The following is an 18275-nucleotide window of genomic DNA, read 5'->3' as shown; positions in this document are numbered from 1 at the left end:
GCCACTCCTTGCAGTTACATTTGTGTGTGTGACCTCAATCAACAGGGCTGAAGGCCCATTTTGAGGGAGGAAACGTGTCCAATGGCTCAGCTACCAGGGGATGCAAATGGAAGTCCCAGCATAGCCATGAGCAAAGCAGAACAGATCACAAGGCAATGGAGAATCCCACATAGTCACGAAACTCGTCCCTCCGCTCTCTTCAAAGCGCCACAAGAGCCATTGGTACCAACGTTATCTTTTATTTGAAGTTTTATTGCAACTAAAAGCTTTGTAATGTTTTATTAAAATGTCATCATGATGTTCCCCAGAGCAGCTGCGATACAAGACAAGCAGCCTTTCCTGCCATCAATCTGGTTAAAACCGGAGGTGCCCTCCCATTTAGGTGCCTAGCTGGAGGCTTCTTCCATGCACAGGAGAGGCCAGCACTACAGGGCCTTCTTCATTAAGATCTTGCTGGAACTCAGGAGCATCCTCATCCGCAGCAGCTGGCCCTGGTTCCCCCGGGATGGTTTTGGCCACCGGCAAGAGGTTGAGGAAGCGAGATTACTTGATGCGGTAGAGGACTTTGCGCTGCATGCGGTGTTGGATCTCACCACGCCGCATCATGAGCTGCAGCACCTTGTAGATGGCGTGCTCGGGGTATTTCTGGAAGAAAGCGGTGCAGGAGAATGACAATCCCATATGAGCCTTTCACAGTACCGCCATGAGCTGTGGGTGCTGCAGCCCACCCAGGAAAGTTCACCGTAGCCCAGTGAGAAACAAAGACTGAAGTCATTCCAGACTGACAGACGTTTACATAGAGAAGGGGCTTGTAATACAGGATGAACTCTTCTCTGTGTCATTGATTGGCATTCTGACTGTTCCAATATCAGTGGAAACAGTGGAAGGAGCTGGAACGGCAGTCGGGCTGCACAGGATGGAGAACCCCTACAGCATTCCCTAGGCCAGGGGTTGGCAACCTTTCAGAAGTGGGGTGCCAAGTCTTCATTTATTCACTTTAATTTAAGGTTTCCCGTGCCAATAATACATTTTAATGTTTTTAGAAGCTCTCTCTATAAGTCTATATATTATATAACTAATATATGTGCAGGATAAACTAAACTATTGTCGTATGTAAAGTAAACAAGGTTTTCAAAAAGTTTAAGAAGCTTCATTTAAAATTAAATTAAAATGCTGATCTTACACCGCCGGCCCGCTCAGCCCGCTGCCGGCCTGGGGTTCCGTTCACCTAGGCCAGCAGCAGGCTGAGCCAGGCCTGTGGCCAGGACCCTGGCTGGCAAGGGGCCGGCAGTCAGAACCCCAGACCGGCAGCGGGCTGAGCGGGGCCGGTGGCCGGGACTCCAGACCAGCAGCAGGCTGAGTGGCTCATCCCGCTGCCATTCAGCCCACTGCCGGGCTGGGGTTCCGTCTGTCAGCTCCTGCCAGCCAGGGTCCCGGCTGCCGGCCCCGCTCAGCCTGCTGCCGGTCTGGGATCCCAGCCCTGCCCATATAAAGTGGGTACCTACCTTCTCCCTGGTTCTAGCCCATTCTCTTCCTCTCTCTCTGCACTGAGCACAGGGCTGGGGGTGAAGGAGCAGGCTGGGGGTTGGGGTGTAGGGTCTGGGCAGGAGCTAGAATGAGGGAGGGGGCTCAGGGTTGGGGCAGGAGGTTTGGGCGTGGAGCGCTTACCTGGGCAGCTCCCATTTGGTGCGAGGGTACAGGTGGAATGTGTGTGTGTGTGCAGGAGCTCCCGTTTGGTGCTCAGGGTGGGGGTGGGAATATGGGGGGTGCAGGAGTCAGGGCAGAGGGCTGGGGGGGTGGGCTGGGGTCGTGGGGGTGCTCCCAGCTCCCTGCCCAGAGCAGCTCACGGCATGGGGCTTGAGGGGATATGCCCTGATTCCACCCCCCCTTCCCCAAGGCCCCGTCCCCACCTCTTCTCCACCTCCTCCCCGGAGCGACAAGCGTGCTGCAGCTCTGCTTCTCCCCCTCCCTTGCAAGGGCCATCCGACTCGGCGGCAGGGACGGAGCGGAGGAGGGGCAGGAACCCAGCACGCTGGGGGAAGAGGCAGGGGAGGGGGGAGCTTGCCTGCCCTGCAGCAGCAGCCAGCAGGACCAAGTTTCTTTACCCTGCCCCCATGGGAGGCGGGGGGAAAAACAGCAGGCTGGGGCGGGCAGGATTTTTAATGGCACGCTGCTGCCGGCTGGGGTCCCGGCCTGGGTTCGACAGCGGGCCGAGCGGGACCGGCGGTTGGGACCTAGCAGGCAGCAGTGTGCCATTAAAAATCGGCTCACGTGCCATCTTTGGCACGCGTGCCATAGGTTGCCGACCCCTGCCGTAGACAGTCACCCACCTCCCTGGTTTTACACCACTCCCTGGCACCCAGCTGACTGGGAAAGTACACAAGCAGCAGCAGGAGCCTGGCCACATTTCAGGAAAGAGTCCTCACGGCCATAGCTGTCTTGTAGGGTCTCGGTATCACAGCCCTTCAGACTGTCCCCACCAGGGACGGGCTACACCCATTAGGCTCACCTGTTTGGTGAAGTCCTGGACGATGCTGTGCTCTGACACTTGGGAGCCAATGGCAAAGCGGCGCTTCAGCTGTTTTTCAATGCGGGACAGCATCTCTTGGTCCTCCTGCGTCGTGAAGCCCTCCACTCCTAGGGAGGAGACGACGCTGGATTAGAGACCCCTGCTCCTCCGAAGGCCTCGCTCATGCCGCACGAGCTGCCCCCTCCCCACAAAAGCAAGAGAGACTGGACAACCCTTGGCAAGCCAAAAAGGTGACCGAATAGCAAAACATCCAGACTGAATCCTCCTCATCTCAACTTCTGACAACCACACCGCGCTGCAAATCCCCTGGGAAAGCCTCTGTCTCCGAAAGGAACAGTATGGTCAAAGGGCTACTTCCCATCGCTCCCCATGGAAATATGGGGGAGCTGGGCATCCAGCCCTCACAGCCCCATAGCTCCTGGGCTTGCTGTTCTGAACCAGGAAACACCCAGACTCAGCACCTCCTCTGGGGTTTGGGAGAGTCCACGCTCCCTCCCAGCCCCCCTTTAGATGGGAGCATTAGACACTAAACTAACCCTCTGCCTGGACTACAGTGACAGGACGACACCTGCCACAGAAAGAATGAGGGGCACCTGCAGCCCTGTGCATTGGCCTGCCCAGGGGAGTCACCACCACAGCCACCCAGAAGCACCAGGTTAGGTTGCCTTGTGCCCCCCCCCGAGAGGTTGGGTTTATTCTCCACACACTGATCAGAAGGGAGTGGGCTCAAAAAAGATGATTTACACTGCAAGAGGTTTCCGGGGGGGGGGAGGGGGGGGGAGAGAGAGGGGAAACACAGATCGCTCAGGGCCTCACCTGACAAGCTGCCTGACATGGCTGCATCAAGAGTGGACACCTGGAAAAGCCGCAAGGCCTCTTCAACGTCTCCCTCGGTGGCAAAAGGCTGAAGCTTCATCTTGCAGAGGGACTCTGCAATCCGCACAATGGCCTCCAGCTGCCTGGGAACCACAGGGAAGCCCTTTCTAACAAAGTCACCATGGGCCTCCACTCCCCCAGAACCCTTTCCCGCCTCGGTTAGGAAATTCCTCCGTTCCACACACCGCCTGCTGCATACATCCCAAAGCACTGAGTAAAACAGTCGTTTAGCAGCTGGGGAAGGGTCAACACATCCCAGACACCCCCACCTGTGCAAAGCAGAACACTCCCATCCTATCTAACGGGAGTGGGGCGCTTGGACACAGACTGGAATTAAGGTGTAAATTTTTAAGTGAGAGCAATTTGCCCATGGGACGATTTACCAAGCGCTGTGGTGGATTCTCCATACTGGCAATTTTTAAATCAAGACTGGCTGTTTGTCTAAAAGATCTGCTCTAGGAATTATTCTGGGGGAAGTTCTCTGGCCTGCATTATACAGGAGGGCAGACTAGAGCAACACAATGGTCCCTTCTGGCCTCGGGATCTAGGAATCCCACGTCTTGCCCCAATGACTCCCACTCCCACCCAAGGGAAACACCCAACCCAAGGCAGGGCTCTCCCCATCCACTAGATAGTGGTGCACAGTTCCCACTAAGCAGACACTCTGCTAGCTCAGGCCACCGTTCTCCATTAAAAATGGGGGAGAAGGGAAATGGGTGGGAGGGGGAAATTCTGGCCAGAAGGAGCAGTCTTCTCCTTTTCCACTCCCACCACAAGTGAGACCCAGGTGCAGCCTGGAGACGCTCTGGTATCTGTAGGTCATTACTCCGCCCTAGCCATCTTCCCTTAAGTGGTGCTGCCTCCAGTGAAGCTCTCAACAATGGAAGTCGCAGGTCTGTGCGATGCTACCCCACGTGAGTGAGAGCCTGCACTGGAGCCTCATGATCCCCACGCCAGCAGAAGGCAGCGACGGTAAGGACAGTTGGGGGAGCAGAGGGAGAGATGGAGAAGAGGGGAGCAGCCATCTTTAGGAGTGAAGCACTTACAGAAGAGCCTTAGAGCATGTACTTCGCTCTGGTGGCTTTAACAGGGTCCAGCTCAGTGCAGGCCTGGGCTCACCCGGAGCCTATTCCATTCTCAGGGGGCTTGTGCAGCGTTGGCCATATTCCCTTTGTAGGATTACTCCAAGCATCTAGGGTTCCCACCCCCTTTGTGTCCCTCCCTGCACCCGGTCAGGCGCGTGATCTCACCGGACGGTGATGGGGATACTGGACCGGCGGTCACTCTCCCGCTCATGCTGGCGGGCCCCGCTGCGCATCAGGACATAGCGGTTCTTCAGCTTCTCTGCAGCCTCTGCCGAAAGGCGTGGGCCGCACTTCCTGTGAGAAGGGAATGGGAAGCGCCATGAACCAGACGGTACTTGGGAAAAGACATAGTGGCACCCCCCTACCTATGCAGTGCAGTGGTGGAGCCTCTTCCCCTGCCACTGCAATCCAGGCCAGATTTTGTGAAAATCCAGGCCCTGGTGAGAATTTACCCAACTGGCATCTCAAACAGAACCTCAGAGGTGACCATGCCCCTCCTTAGAGCCAGGGGTGGAAATAACCCAAGACGCTGGGGGCTGACTGTAGAGAAGGAGTGCTGACGGCCCCCACTAAGGAATTAAAGGTCTGACACTGGGCCCATCTAAGTGAAGCCACTTCAAAGAGGCGACCGGCCCAGCAGCAGGTCCAGAATTGCTGAGCGTAACTATAAGTCCCAGCAGGAGTTCGAGAGCAGCAGAGAACACATCAGCATGGCACCAAGCAGGACGTGCCCAGCAAGCTTTGCAGCCTGCCCATGGTTCTGCTGCCCAGCCCAGTCGTCATGTCACCCGAGAGTCGCTGCAGACTTACGTTCGACAGTAGGAGATCAGCTTCTTCAGCTTGTTCAGCTCAATCTCACCCTCCACTGCCTGGGTCTGCGTCAGGGCACTCACATGTAACGACATCACGTGTTTGGCCAGAGTCTGGAAACAGTGCAGAGAAGAGGCGGATAGCAGAATTCCTTCCGCCCTTCAAATGCTACAGACAGAAATTCTGCCCATTGCTGGTACCAGGGCAAAAGAGAACAAGCCAACTCCATGCTTCTAATCTGGGGCAAGTCAGGAGAACAGATGGGCCTTGCGCTTTGTTCTAAAGTTCTGACCCAACAGTGCTTAAGTGCACAGAGTTTGGGACCACAGGAGACAACTTTAATTCTGTCTTCCAGTCCCTGCCAAATTTACTTTCCTTTCCCTAGACCCAAAGTGGTTGAGCTGTACTCAGACCTGCTAAAGAAGGGCAACAGGTAGCAGGTCCATTGCAAGGTACTTCAAATCAAATAACCCACTTGGCACCGGACACACTTGGGAGGTGAGCTGGGCAGACACTTTCCTCCATTGTCCCCTTCCACAAATCCTCTGCCCTAACATTGCTCCCAGCTAATCCTCCTGCATGTGTCTTATCCACCCCAGGCAAGTCGCAACACCAAGACCACCGCCTGCCCTCACCACGTCTCGCTCCTCATTGTGCTCATCTTTAACGATGAAGATCATGTCAAATCGGGACAGGATTGTCGGCATGAAGTCTATGTTCTCCTCGCCTTTGGTTTCATCCCAGCGCCCGAAGACAGAGTTGGCAGCAGCCAGGACTGAGCAGCGGGAGTTCAGAGTGGTGGTGATACCAGCCTGCATGAGAAATAGAAGGGGGAGTGGAGGTCAAGCCCCACATCTACACAATAACCATGTTGTTGGCTCCTAATGCAATGTACATTGTCAGGATCACACGGACGCATCCCGGGATGGCAGGGGGTGGGGAAAGCTATTTAACCATTTCTTCTATCTCTGGTTCTCAGAGCACTGAGGAAACCTCACACATACCAGCATTTAAATAAGGGCCCATAAGCGGCATCCAGTTGGCCAAGGAAGGGTCCCTGCTGGGGGAGGTGGAGGCTGGCAGGATAACCATAGGGATTTGGACGGCACAGCCACATGAGCCTCATTTGAGGAAGACCTCCCTAAAAGTCCCCCATCAGTGGAAGCCACATGTAATACATAACGCCAACAGCATGAGAGGTGCTGTATAGACAGGCGAACAGGCCACGGGGCGCACTCCGGATGTGCTCGAGAGAGTTGTCCCATCACAAGTTTAATGATGGCAATGGAGAGGAACAGGTGCCTCGTGGAGATGCAGTGCGGGGAAGTAGTTTGATCTGGCGATAGGAGAAGTCACAAGTTTAGAGCAGCAGGAGAAAGAGGGAGGAGTCAGGAGTTACACCGAGGCATGAGTCTGAGTGGCAAGGGGCATGGCAGAGTTGCCAGCAGAAAGGGTGGCTGGGAGGGAAGACAGGGAGTTTGGTTCCACTCATGCTGAACCGGAGAATGATTTCCTTTAGGCTCTCTCGGACAGGGACATTGCCCCAGAGCAGAGCCTGCTGCTCCCAGATCAGAGCAGTCGGTAGCTCCAAACCCCATACAATCTGTCAAACCAGTGATTCGCAGGGAACCCAGGGCAACCCTTGAGGCTCAGCCACCTTCTGGCAAAGGCCCCTGGGTCCATGAGAGCTGGTTACTCTGCTCCGCAAGAAGCCCTGAGCTGGATTCAGGGGCCTATCCCTACAGCTACCCCTCCTCTTCTCTCCCCACATTCCCCCAGTCTCAGCAGCAGCTCTGCAGTTTCACAGAGGGCTAGATACAGGCTGAGGCCAGTGCCGTTTGCTGGCACCTCACCTTGGCAATGGAGATGGTCTGCTGTTCCATAGCCTCGTGGATGGCCACTCGGTCGTCCTCCCGCATCTTGTTAATGGGTGGAGAGAGAAAAATAAAATTTATACCTGAATATCCCTTTCTGAGGCCTGGGCTCGCAGGACAGCCTCATGTAGCCAGCACGGTTTCCTCCTCCAGCACACTCACGTTTCACGTATTTTTAATGCACACAAACTGAGATTTCTCTTGCAATTGCCTCCTGATGCCAGCTCCTTTTCCTGCCCTCCCACATAAGGCACAGGTCTCCATCCACCGCAAACAACCCCTGCCCTTCCACACTGCAGCACAAAACATCACCCTCCAAAGGAACTCCCTGCCCTTCCTGTAGCAGCACATACATTTCCCTGCAGGCTAGGGAAGGCGGCAGTTCCCCCCCCCATGACCCCTCCCTTCCCACCACCCTCAGAGAACATTGCACGGCCTGTCCCTCTGCGTGCTATGTTTGTACCTTGTCAAATTCATCAATGCAGACCACTCCCCCATCCGCCAGGACCATGGCTCCTCCCTCCATGAAGAAGCTCCGTGTAGAGGGGTCTCGGATCACAGAGGCTGTCAAGCCGGCTGCACTGCTGCCTTTCCCCGAGGTGTACACCTGAGGGAAGGACAGGAAGAGGACAACAGGTCAGGCACCAGGAGAACCCCGAGTCTGCCTCACTCGGCCCCGGAATGAAATAAACCCAGCGCAGGGCTGTGACCTCAGCCACAGAATAGCTACAGGCCAGCCCAGCAGCTGCGAGATGAGATTGAGCCCTGGAAAGTACATCCTCAGCATGCACACCTAAGATCCAGCCTTGACAGCCTTCAAGGTACAGAGTAAGGGGACTTTATTTAGCCAGGGTTTGGGCTAAGTAGTTACAAAGCATTAGAGGGCTCCTAGACAGATGATGCAGCTATTAGATACAGAGAGTAACTTATTTGATCACTTCAGTGGGCTGCAGAGTTATGTTTGTTTCACTCGAGAGGAAGAAGGGTGCCTGGATGCAAGTGTCGATGAAGACAGCAGAAAAACATGGATGGAAATAAAACTCCACACTCAGACTCAGTTTGGACCTCTGTGTCTGACAGGTGCAGTCAATCAGAATTATTTCACTTTATCTTCCAACTTCCCCATTAGTTCAGTTTGTTATATGCAGCTCAGCCAGCTTGGACAACAGGCTGGGGAAAATATGCCCAGTTAAATATTCCAATAAATCATGGCTAGGTTGAGAAAGTGACCCTGTGAGAAGTGCTCTCTGGTTCTGACCCATTATTTGCCCACTCCTTATGCCTACTTTTCTGCTGTTGACTGTGATCAACAGGCCCACGAGCTCATCAGCCCTGCAGAGCACACTCTGGCTTCTGTTCTGCCCCATGAACCATCAATGGAATCATCTACTGGCTCCAATTCTCAAGGATACATGAAGCAAAAAGAAACTGACTCGCCCTGATACAAAGTCTCTGCCTGATGGTAAAGTAGTAACCCAGGTTACGTAGGACACTTACCCCAATGGGTGAACACTTCTCTACAAATTTCAGGAGCTGGGACTTGGCTGTGCCAGGGTCTCCCAGCATCAGCAGGTTAATGTCCCCTCTGCGGGTTAACCCATCCGGAAGCCTGCAGAGAAAGGCAGGAGGGGGGAGGTGAGGGCTGTTCTGTTAGACAATGCACAAGCAAAAACATCACTGACATGCAACTTTCTGCTTCTAGGAAACAGAAAAACGATCCCAGAAGGATTGATCCCAGAAGAAGACGACTTGTGTTGCATCTCTGCCCCTGCTCCCTTCCCACTGTGCCCAGTTGGATTCATTTCCCTGACCTCTTGCGGGAGCCTCCGAACAGCAGGCAGGAGATGGCTTTCTTGATGTCAGTGCTGCCGTAGATAGAGGGCGCAATGCTCTTGGCGATAGTCTCATAGACATTGGGCATGGAAGTGAGATGGCGAAATTCCTCCTCTTCCTGTGGAGTCACAGAGCTAGCAAAACTGCGGCCTAGAAAGGGTGGAGGGAAGTAAACTGTGAATGAATCTGTCAGCAGAGATGAACCTAGATCAAGCCTGGCTGGCCACCAGAGTTTTCTCCAGAATCCACCTGCCTGGCACAGCTGCAGGTCTGGGAATTACTTTAGTAACACTGTTACGAGTTCACACGGAAAGGAGAGTGGAGTTAACCATACACAGCAGGGACTGGAGTTTGCTACTGAAACCTGAGAGTGCAGCCCTGAGTAGAAGCATTTGTTTTTTTCTGCAATAAAGAAGACAGACTTAAAGTTGGTTCAGCTGATGTCAACCAAGCAACAGTCAAAGAGGAGAGTGACGTGGATCACTGCTGGATGTGGGGAGAAGGATCAAGAGGCCTGACTTATGCTAGGGGGAGGAAAATGAGGATCTGGAGGAGGAAGCTATGCCTGATGCTTTGGGGGTGGGTGGAGAATCAGGAGCAGAACAAAAACTGAGCGTGCTTTTGAGACATGAGCTGGATTTTTAAAGCCGATGAGGTTTCCTGTTTAATTTTACCGAGCACAAGCAGTGCAGAGCTGTGTAAGAAAGCAGTAGTGCATATACACAGGGAACCTGGGACTAATGCTATATCCCCTCTTGACCAGTCTGAGACCGTTGCTACATGAGTGGTATTGATGGACGTGTGCTGCTACAGAAAGGCAGTTCTCGCCCATGGCATCACTAGCTGGAGGTCACGGGTAAAAGCTGTTCAGAATGGAGGATTTTCTAACTCCATGTTATAACCTGAGCCAGAGAGGAAACCAAAGTAAGGTCTTACCTGAGCCATCGGTGTCCACCTGGATCCCCACCACACGGATATAAGAGCTTCGGATCCCCACTCCCACGTTGTCCCGGCCTTTGCTCTTGGTCTGGCCAGATTTCTTGATGGAATAGATGCCCATGATGGTAACTCTGTTTCCAGGGACGACTTTGTCACACAGATACCTGAGAGGAGGAAGGGGAGAGGAGTGTTAGTTCTGTGTAAGAAAGGGATGGGATGGAAGGCTACTGAAGATGGGAAAACCACCTTCATTTCTTCCTCTCCTTCCCATCCAAACTTAGACAAGAGGTTTAGATTCCTGGCACTGGAGAACCAGGGAAGCTGCTGCTCAAGATAAAGGAACCACACACCAAAAGTCACCATCTTCACCTCAAGCCCAACAAAAAAAAAGAAAAACCTCTTCTGCTCCAGTTTACCTCTTCTTTCATGATGGTACCTGAGCAACTTTGCACACAGGATCCAAGGATCTCAAAGCACTTTGCAAACTATTAAGCCTCATGGAATTGTTGCAAGTTAGTTGATCCATATTTACATACCTAAGATTCCAAAACCCTGTTTATATCCATTCACAACCAATCCTTCCCCCCAGCAAAAAGCTGGGGAGAAGACAGCACCCCCCACATACATCCAAACCCAGATAAACACCTCATCCAGCAAATGGCTGGATCTACCATTGACTCTCCTTGAAACAACCCTCAGGACAGGCAGCAAGGGAAACTGGTATTACCTGTCGCAGTATAGCTGCATGTGCCGGGGCATTTCCCCGTGTGGTACAGCATCTGGAGACTCCTGGAGCTTCAGGGTCTGGAAGTCCACACACTTGCACTTGTCCGGCATGATGAAGTATGGATCCAGGGGGCACTTTGGGCGGCCAGCCTGTTCCCTAAGCAAAGGGGGAACGTTAAAGAAACGGATCATTAGAAAGCTAGTTAGTGGCATTAGGAGTCAGGAGAGATCATCAGGAAGCTCTATTTGCATCCAGTGATGCCATGGAGAATAGTGCCCTGTAAACACACAGGCTGAGTTTTGCCTTTATTTAGCATTGCCTAGTGACACACAAGCTTCCCCCCAGAAAAGTCTCCCCAGAGAAGCTCCCAAAGTGGGCAGATTTGGTAAGTAAAAAGCTACCTCATCTTAGACTGCGATGCTGAATTCTGACAAGACCATGACAAACTGGTGGAAGCTATTTGTACAAGAATAATGCTAGAGGCACCAACTGAGATCAGGGCTTCATTGGACTGGGTGCTGTTTAGACAGACAGCAAGAGCCAGTCCCTGCCCCCACAGAGCTAGACAGACAAAGGGAGGTAAAATGGAAAGCTCAGAAAAAAGAAAATAGATTAAGGGAAAAATGATGGATTGAAGTGGAAAGATTTGAGAGGTTTAAATATGCTTAGCTTGGTAAGTAACAACTAAGTGGGGACAAAAGCCTACGAGTTTATAACACAAAGGAAGAGAAGAGCCATTTACAGTTGTCTAAGGAGGTTTAGTTAAGGTTAGTGGGATAAACTATAAAAGGAAAACTGTAGGCTAAATAGCAGGGAAACATCCTGACACTGAGATTTGTTAGCATGGTCTACGGTCCCCCATGGGACGTGGAAGTCATTTTCAACCAAAGCTGAGATTTCCAAAGGTACCTAGAGACATAGTTGCCAACTTTCACACGGTAAATAAGCACCCCGATTTTCACAATAATCCAAAAATCAAGTTAATCCCATTTCAAAACAAGGCCAAACCAAGCCTATCCTTAAGAACCCGAACACTATGTGACTAGATCCCCCTGGCCTGCAGTCCGGGACTGTGGTGGACCTGCTGTGCACCCCTGACTCTACCCCTCCCTTGCCCCTGCTTGCCAGGAGCCAATCAAAAAAAGAAGCAACAAGCAACTCACAGGCCAATTAAGCCAAAAACAAGCCCAATTTCGGCATTTTTTTCGTGGGTTTGACATCTGCCTAGAGATTGGCACACACGGCTCCTGTTCATTTATAATGGAAATTGGGCATCCAAATCCCTTGGAACAGTGGCTTTGGGAATCCCATCCTAAGTGCATAGCGCCATTTCATGATCCGCTTATTCATGCTGAATGCTACATTACACCAAAATAGCCCTACTGAAGTCAACGGGGATACTGTGGAGTAAGGTATTACTCAAGGCATGTCTACACGTACAGCGCGGCAGCGCATCTGGTAAAGGCGCTCTATGCCAACAGGAGAGAGTTCTCCCGTCGGCATAATAAAACCACCTCCGTGAGCGGCAGAAGTTACGTCAGTGGGAGAAGCTCTCCTGCCAATATAGCGCTGTCTACACCGGAGCTTATGTCAGTGTAACTTACGTCGCCCAGGGGGCGATTTATTCACATCCCTGAGCAACATAAGTTCTGCCGACAAACTGTAGTGTAGTCATAGCCTCAGTGTGAGAAAGTGTATCACAATCTGACTCACTGTAAGGAACAATGCACTCACTGGGGACAGGGGAGGGTAATTAATTAATTACACGGACCAGATGACCTAGCAGGGCATTTCATTTATCTTTACACACAAACACACACACACACGAATGGTATGTGTTGTCTGGTGACTGAGCAATTAGAAGTATCAGTAAAAAGCCAGTCTTTTTCGACTGGAAGCTCTTGGAGACAAGGACCATCTATTTTTAAAGCTCAGGCCAGGTGAGCAGCCCATTGGTATTCAGGAGGTACTTAAGGACTTTTGTGATTCTGCGAAGGCAGTGAGAGGACTTTTGGGGAAGGCGAGTTGCTGAGGGAGGGAAGCGTATGTGTGACTGCTCCCTTTAATTTAAGCTCGGGGGTGGGCAGAGACCGCACTTCAGTATGGTTGTGCTACTTTGGTAGCTAACATTTGGCCTTAACCACCCTAACCCCCAACACATGCAGACCTGGCAAAGCCTTCAACTCACAGCTCAACTGACTTAGTCACCACCGACTTAGGGATGACCGTCCTCGAGATCCCAGCACAGAGCACTAGGTGAGACCTACTCATGGAGCATCCACAGCCAGGGGGACTCCCAGGAAGACGGAGTAGGAATTTGGTCTCCCCACGCTACCCAGGATTCCTGAAAGGACTCCCATTGCTTACGTATTACACTTCCTGGGCAGGGCATAACCCTCCAGGCCGGGGCGCACGGTAATGTTGCTGATGGTGTTACGGCAGGTGCGGCACTGGATGGCGATCTTGGTGGCTTTAGCTCTCACAGCAGTTGCAGCAATTATGATCCCGGGGATCTTCACCAGATGGGACATCTGGTCAGACTGAGGAAGGAGAGGTTGGGGGTGGTAAGAAAACGTCTCACACAGGAAGAAGGGAAACCACAACATGGTAGAGAGGGCAGGGGGAAGAGAAGGGAGGGGAGAAATGCAGCAGCCTTCACGCACAAAGCAGCCAGGATCATGGGTATGATGCTTCGTGGGAAACATGGGGAAAGCTGCCCATATAGGCAATCGAGGAGGAGTGTATGGAATGACCATGGCCATCCTCACAACACACACCTCCCCCACAGAATATTTTAGGTCAGTAGTTTGGATCCACACAATAGCCTACCAGGTCGGTTATTCTCCTTGGTTCCATTTGCAAATGAAATAGTGGATTTTAGTATGTGCTATGAGTGTCATCTTAACAGTGTTCTGCTGAACCCCTACTCGCTCTCCCTCCCCACAAGGGCCTGCGCCCTTTCCAAGCCCTTCTCCTGTAATGCATTAGGGCTCAAAGCTGCGGTGTGCATCTCAGGGAAGCAGCCATTCCCCCCATGCAGACAAAGCAGATGGCACTGCACAGCCACAGACCACAGGGAAGGGGCTGTGTTGTTTTTAACAAGAAACTTCATTATTCGATAGCCATGTCTCTTCCTGCAGCATTTTGCATTGTATTGATCAGAGAGAAGTTTGTGGTGAAGAAAGCAGTGTTGCCCAGAAAGACCCTCAGAGATGCAGAAATAATTCTCACCACCTAATGAACAGACAGATCAGAATACCCATCCACTGACACTTTGCCACCAAAACAGTAACCAGAGCTATAAAGACCTGGTATACACACATTTGGTATCAATTTAAGTACTTCAACTGGGGGGAAGGGGATATTTTACTGAAGTAGTTACGCTGGTACACCTCTAGCATGGACATGGATATACCTGCATAAAGGTGCCTTGTACCAGTATAGCTTATTCTCCTAAATTTATGGGATTAGCTGTAGCAATATAAGCACCTTTATACCGGCATTAATGTAGCCACACTAAGGGGATGCACTGCTTTACCTATACCGGCTCAAATCAATGTTCAAGTGTTACAACAATTGTGTGTAAAGCAGCCCTAAGACTAACGAGTCCCATCAAGCATGGTAAGTCAAATACGCGTTGTCTCGTACAGTGTCATCCTGATGAACAGATCAGAGATGGGTCAAAACCCAAACCATTTATCCAACCCAGCCCCCCTCCCCCCAACAGCCTTGAGCAAGTCATCTGGTTCTAGCAGCTCTCGCCACAGTCAAATCCACCAGTGGACAATTCCTGTCCCCACTGCTCCATACTATGAGTGGATTCAGCTCACCTTCAGACTACGGATATTGGCTGCATTGGCATCTGACCTCAGCATGACCTGGATGTCTTGAAGTGTCTCCTCCCCTGCTGGGCGAGGACGGGTGACCTCATCTGCTACTTCCTTTGCTGCTTCCTCCAGCTGGGGAGGCAACAACACAGCTCAAGTTGCCATTCACACCAAGAAGAATCCTTAGGGCTATTGTGGTTACCTGACTGCCCATGATTAGCTGGCAGTATGCCAGTTCTAAGACTACTCTTACAGTAGTCCTCCATGTCCTCCTTTCCATGGTATCCCCCATACTTACCAGTTGTAGGTGCTCTGCAGGCTGCTTGTACAGGTAGTCTGCCAGATCCTCATCAAAGCTGGCCAGGTCCTCCATCTCCACCTCGATCCAGTACTGGCCCAGGTTATAATGCCGTTTGAGCTCATCCCTGCAAGAGAACAAGAGTAAGACTTGAAGAGCAGAAAACATCATGCAAATCTTAGCAAATGCATGTAGTCAGCGAGCCTAGGGGCAAGGAACAACCACAGAAGGGACCCAGTCACCACCCTATAAATTGTTCAGAATGACCTGGCTAAGTTGGAAGCAGAATGGACAGGTTTTGTAGGTTCTTTGGAAAGGAACGTGAACCGGGAAAGTGACAAGAGCTCCATAAGGGATACAGTGGAAATGGAGACTGCTGGGCAGATTTTTCCCAGGGCATTCAAATCCACTTTCTAAAATTGTGTTCAAATGGAACCAGACCTGGCCCAGTTCTGGCCCCAATGGTACACATAATGTTTAGTGCCAATGTGCTATCGGAGTTACATAGGCTGTTCACATGCTTCAAGCGCCAATGATAAGGTCCATCACACTCAAATTATGTCATAACAGTTGTTAATGTTCACCTTAAAAATCAGGATGTAGGGAAATAAAAGATGGATAGTTGGTTATTTCTCAGTCTCTTGGGTGATCTGTGCCCATTGTTTATTTCCCTGCATCCTGCAGATAATTCAGCACTTGTTCTTTACAGAAAGGAATCACAGACCTTGCAGTTTAACAATACATGAAGTAGAAATACATTTAATCCACAGAGGGATCCTCACAGACCTCAAAACACATAGGATAAAAACCCATTACTGATTTACAATCAAGAGAAACCCCAAACTAAACCCCAGATTTAAACACCCTGAAACATGAAACTGGGAACTTGAAATTCAGATCTAGAGCCAAACTTTGCAGCGCAGGCCATGGAGGGCAGCATAATCCACTGAATGGGGCACTGGACAGGGAGTGTAGAGAACCAGGTTTCATTCCCTGCTCTGTCACTGGCCTGCTGTGTGACCCCAGGAAAATCACTACACATCTTGGTTCCTGAGTTTCCCCACCTGCACAAACAGCCATGATGACACTGACCATCCAGCAAAAAGCTGTTTGGGAGCTACAGGTGAAAGCACTATGTAAACGCTAACGATTATTTAGATTGGACACACACTAGAAGGAAAAAGAAAAGGAGGACTTGTGGCACCTTAGAGACTAGCCAATTTATTTGAGCATAAGCTTTCGTGAGCTACAGCTCACTTCACCGAAGGCACGTAGTGAGCTGTAGCTCACCAAAGCTTGTGCTCAAATAAACTGGTTAGTCTCTAAGCTGCCACAAGTCCTCCTGTTCTTTTTGCAAATACAGACTAACACGGCTGCTACTCTGAAACTAGAAGGAAAGTGAACAGCTGTCCCTCCAAAGGGAGAAGAGAAGGTGGACAGCTAAAGGCAGAGCTGGCTGGAGGGATTCCCTCTCTGCCTCAGCAGCAGCACCTGTATTTGAAGGTGAAGCCAGACCGGTCCGTGCCCACCCGGTACTGCCTCAGGAACTCCTTGAACCGCCTCTGCAGCTGGGATTTCCGGACCTGGCCCTCATCTGCCACCGGGTCGCCCCCAAAGCTGTCGCTGTAGTAAATGCCGGGATCATCAAAACCGGACATGGCGAAGACTGCGCCGCCGCCCTGAGCAAGCCGCGGAGAAGGGGATAAATTAGCCCAGCTCCCTCCCCAGAGAGCGCTCCGGTCTGACACCCCCCCGCAATAACCCCCATCTACCCCCCACTCCTCATCCGACTGCCGGGCGGGCGGGGGGAATCCCGCATCCGGCCCCCCCACGGCCTAGCCCGCGGGGGCCTCCCCCATCCGACCCTCACCGCCCCCCACGATCTCCTGATTCGCCCCCCCAGTCTCCCGCCAGGGCCGCCGCGCCGCGCCCCCGCATCAGCCCCCAGCCCGGCTCAGTCACCCCGTATCGCCCCAACAGCGGCCACGCGCGGACCAGCCGGTTTTCGCGGCAAAACTAGGGGGCGGAGGGGAGCGGGATGAAGACACGTTCTACCCAGGTAGGAGACGCGCGCCCCTATTGGCCAGTCTGGAGCTTGACGCCGGTGATTGGCCCGGCGCCGTTCCGCCTCGTCCAGCCCGAACCGGAAGCGAGCGGGGAGTCGCCATGGAGACGGAAGAGGATTGGAGGAGGCGCTGAAGCCCCGCCCCCTTCCCGCCCTCCCGTGTGGTCAGGCGCCGTTTGGCGCGAAAACCCGACTGGAGGGAAGTGACAAGTGGAGGGGAGGGGGTAAGATGGCGGCCGGGCAGAGCCGCTCTGGGCCGGGCGCGGGGCAGCGAGGTGGGTGCTCATACCCCTGCACGTGGCTCTGTCTTTGCGACCCGACCCGTGGTGGGTGGGCGGAGCTATCAGCCCTCTGGGGTCGGGGCCGCTGGGCAGCCGCCCATCGCTCCAGGGGGGCCTGGGCCTGAGGGAATCAAAGGGCAGCCACAGGGCGCAGCCAGCGCAGATCAGGCCTGTAAACAGCTGCAGTAACCGGGACCCAGTCCCCTGGTCCCTACTGTGCCGATATGGCTCGTCCTGCTGGTCCCCTGGGCCTTAGTAACACAGACTGCCCCCGGATAACTGTCCCCTGGTCCATACACCGATATGGCGCGTCCTGCTGGTCCCCTGGGCCTTAGTAACACAGACTGCCCCCGGATAACTGTCCCCTGGTCCATACACCGATATGGCTCGTCCTGCTGGTCCCCTGGGCCTTAGTAACACAGACTGCCCCCGGATAACTGTCCCCTGGTCCATACACTGATATGGCTCGTCCTGCTGGGCCCCAGGGCCTTAGTAACACAGACTGCCCCTGGAAAACTGTCCCCTGGTCCATACACCGATATGGCGCGTCCTGCTGGGCCCCAGGGCCTTAGTAACACAGAGTTGCCCCTCGGTAAATTGCCTCTGGTCCATACTACACCAATACAGCCCATCCTGCTGGGATCCGGTGCCACAGTAATACAATCTGGCCCCTAGATAACTATCCCCTAGTCTATACTGCTCCAATATGGGTCATTCTGCTGGGCCCCAGTGCTGCAATAATGTAAATTGGCTGCTCAATAACTGTTCCCTGGTCTATAGTGCACTGATATGGCCTGTTGTGCTGGGCCCCAGTGCCATAGTCACACAAGCTGGCCCCTCAATAAGTATCCCCTGGTCCATACCGCACTGATACTGCCAAATGCTGTAGTAACACTAAGTGGCCTCTCAGTCCCTATTTCCTGGTTCATACTGCTCTGATGTGGCCTGTCCGCTCCTGCCAGCTGCCAGAAGTATAGTGATCCAGGCTAGCAGTGGTGCTGGAACTAGAGGTGCTGTTGCAACCCCTGGCTTGAAGTAGTAATACCATACACCAAATACTTGGTTCCATCATCAGCACCCCCACTATAAAAATTGTTCCAGCACCCCAGCAGGCTGGCTCCTTGATAACC

At 52.6% G+C, this 18275-nt stretch overlaps 1 protein-coding gene across 1 annotated transcript; it reads right to left on the bottom strand.

The window, feature by feature from the left end:
* Positions 1-267: 267 nt before the first annotated feature.
* MCM5 (minichromosome maintenance complex component 5) lies at positions 268-16847 on the bottom strand. The gene is made up of 17 exons (XM_077807555.1): positions 16762-16847; positions 16291-16478; positions 14800-14926; positions 14505-14633; positions 13042-13214; positions 10675-10830; positions 9945-10111; positions 8987-9158; positions 8673-8784; positions 7639-7782; positions 7155-7220; positions 5937-6113; positions 5302-5414; positions 4657-4785; positions 3347-3489; positions 2510-2637; positions 268-645 (listed from the first exon to the last, which is right to left on the bottom strand). Exons 2-17 carry the CDS (start codon positions 16455-16457, stop codon positions 544-546), a joined length of 2205 nt encoding a protein of 734 aa, XP_077663681.1. The 5' UTR covers positions 16458-16478; positions 16762-16847; the 3' UTR covers positions 268-543.
* Between the last annotated feature and the right edge of the window lie 1428 nt (positions 16848-18275).

This window comes from Eretmochelys imbricata, chromosome 1, assembly GCF_965152235.1.
Source record: "Eretmochelys imbricata isolate rEreImb1 chromosome 1, rEreImb1.hap1, whole genome shotgun sequence".
NCBI classification, from domain to species: domain Eukaryota; kingdom Metazoa; phylum Chordata; order Testudines; family Cheloniidae; genus Eretmochelys; species Eretmochelys imbricata.
This window is presented reverse-complemented; position numbering and strand designations above follow the sequence as displayed.

Excerpts from the sequence above, each read along its gene's own strand:
- MCM5 (XM_077807555.1), bottom strand. The coding sequence starts at position 16,457 with ATGTCCGGTTTTGATGATCCCGGCATTTACTACAGCGACAGCTTTGGG. Across the intron at positions 7,783-8,672 it reads AGAAGTGTTCACCCATTGGG|GTGTACACCTCGGGGAAAGG; the intron begins GTAAGTGTCCTA and ends TCCTTCCCTCAG. Across the intron at positions 6,114-7,154 it reads AGACCATCTCCATTGCCAAG|GCTGGTATCACCACCACTCT; the intron begins GTGAGGTGCCAG and ends TTTCTCATGCAG.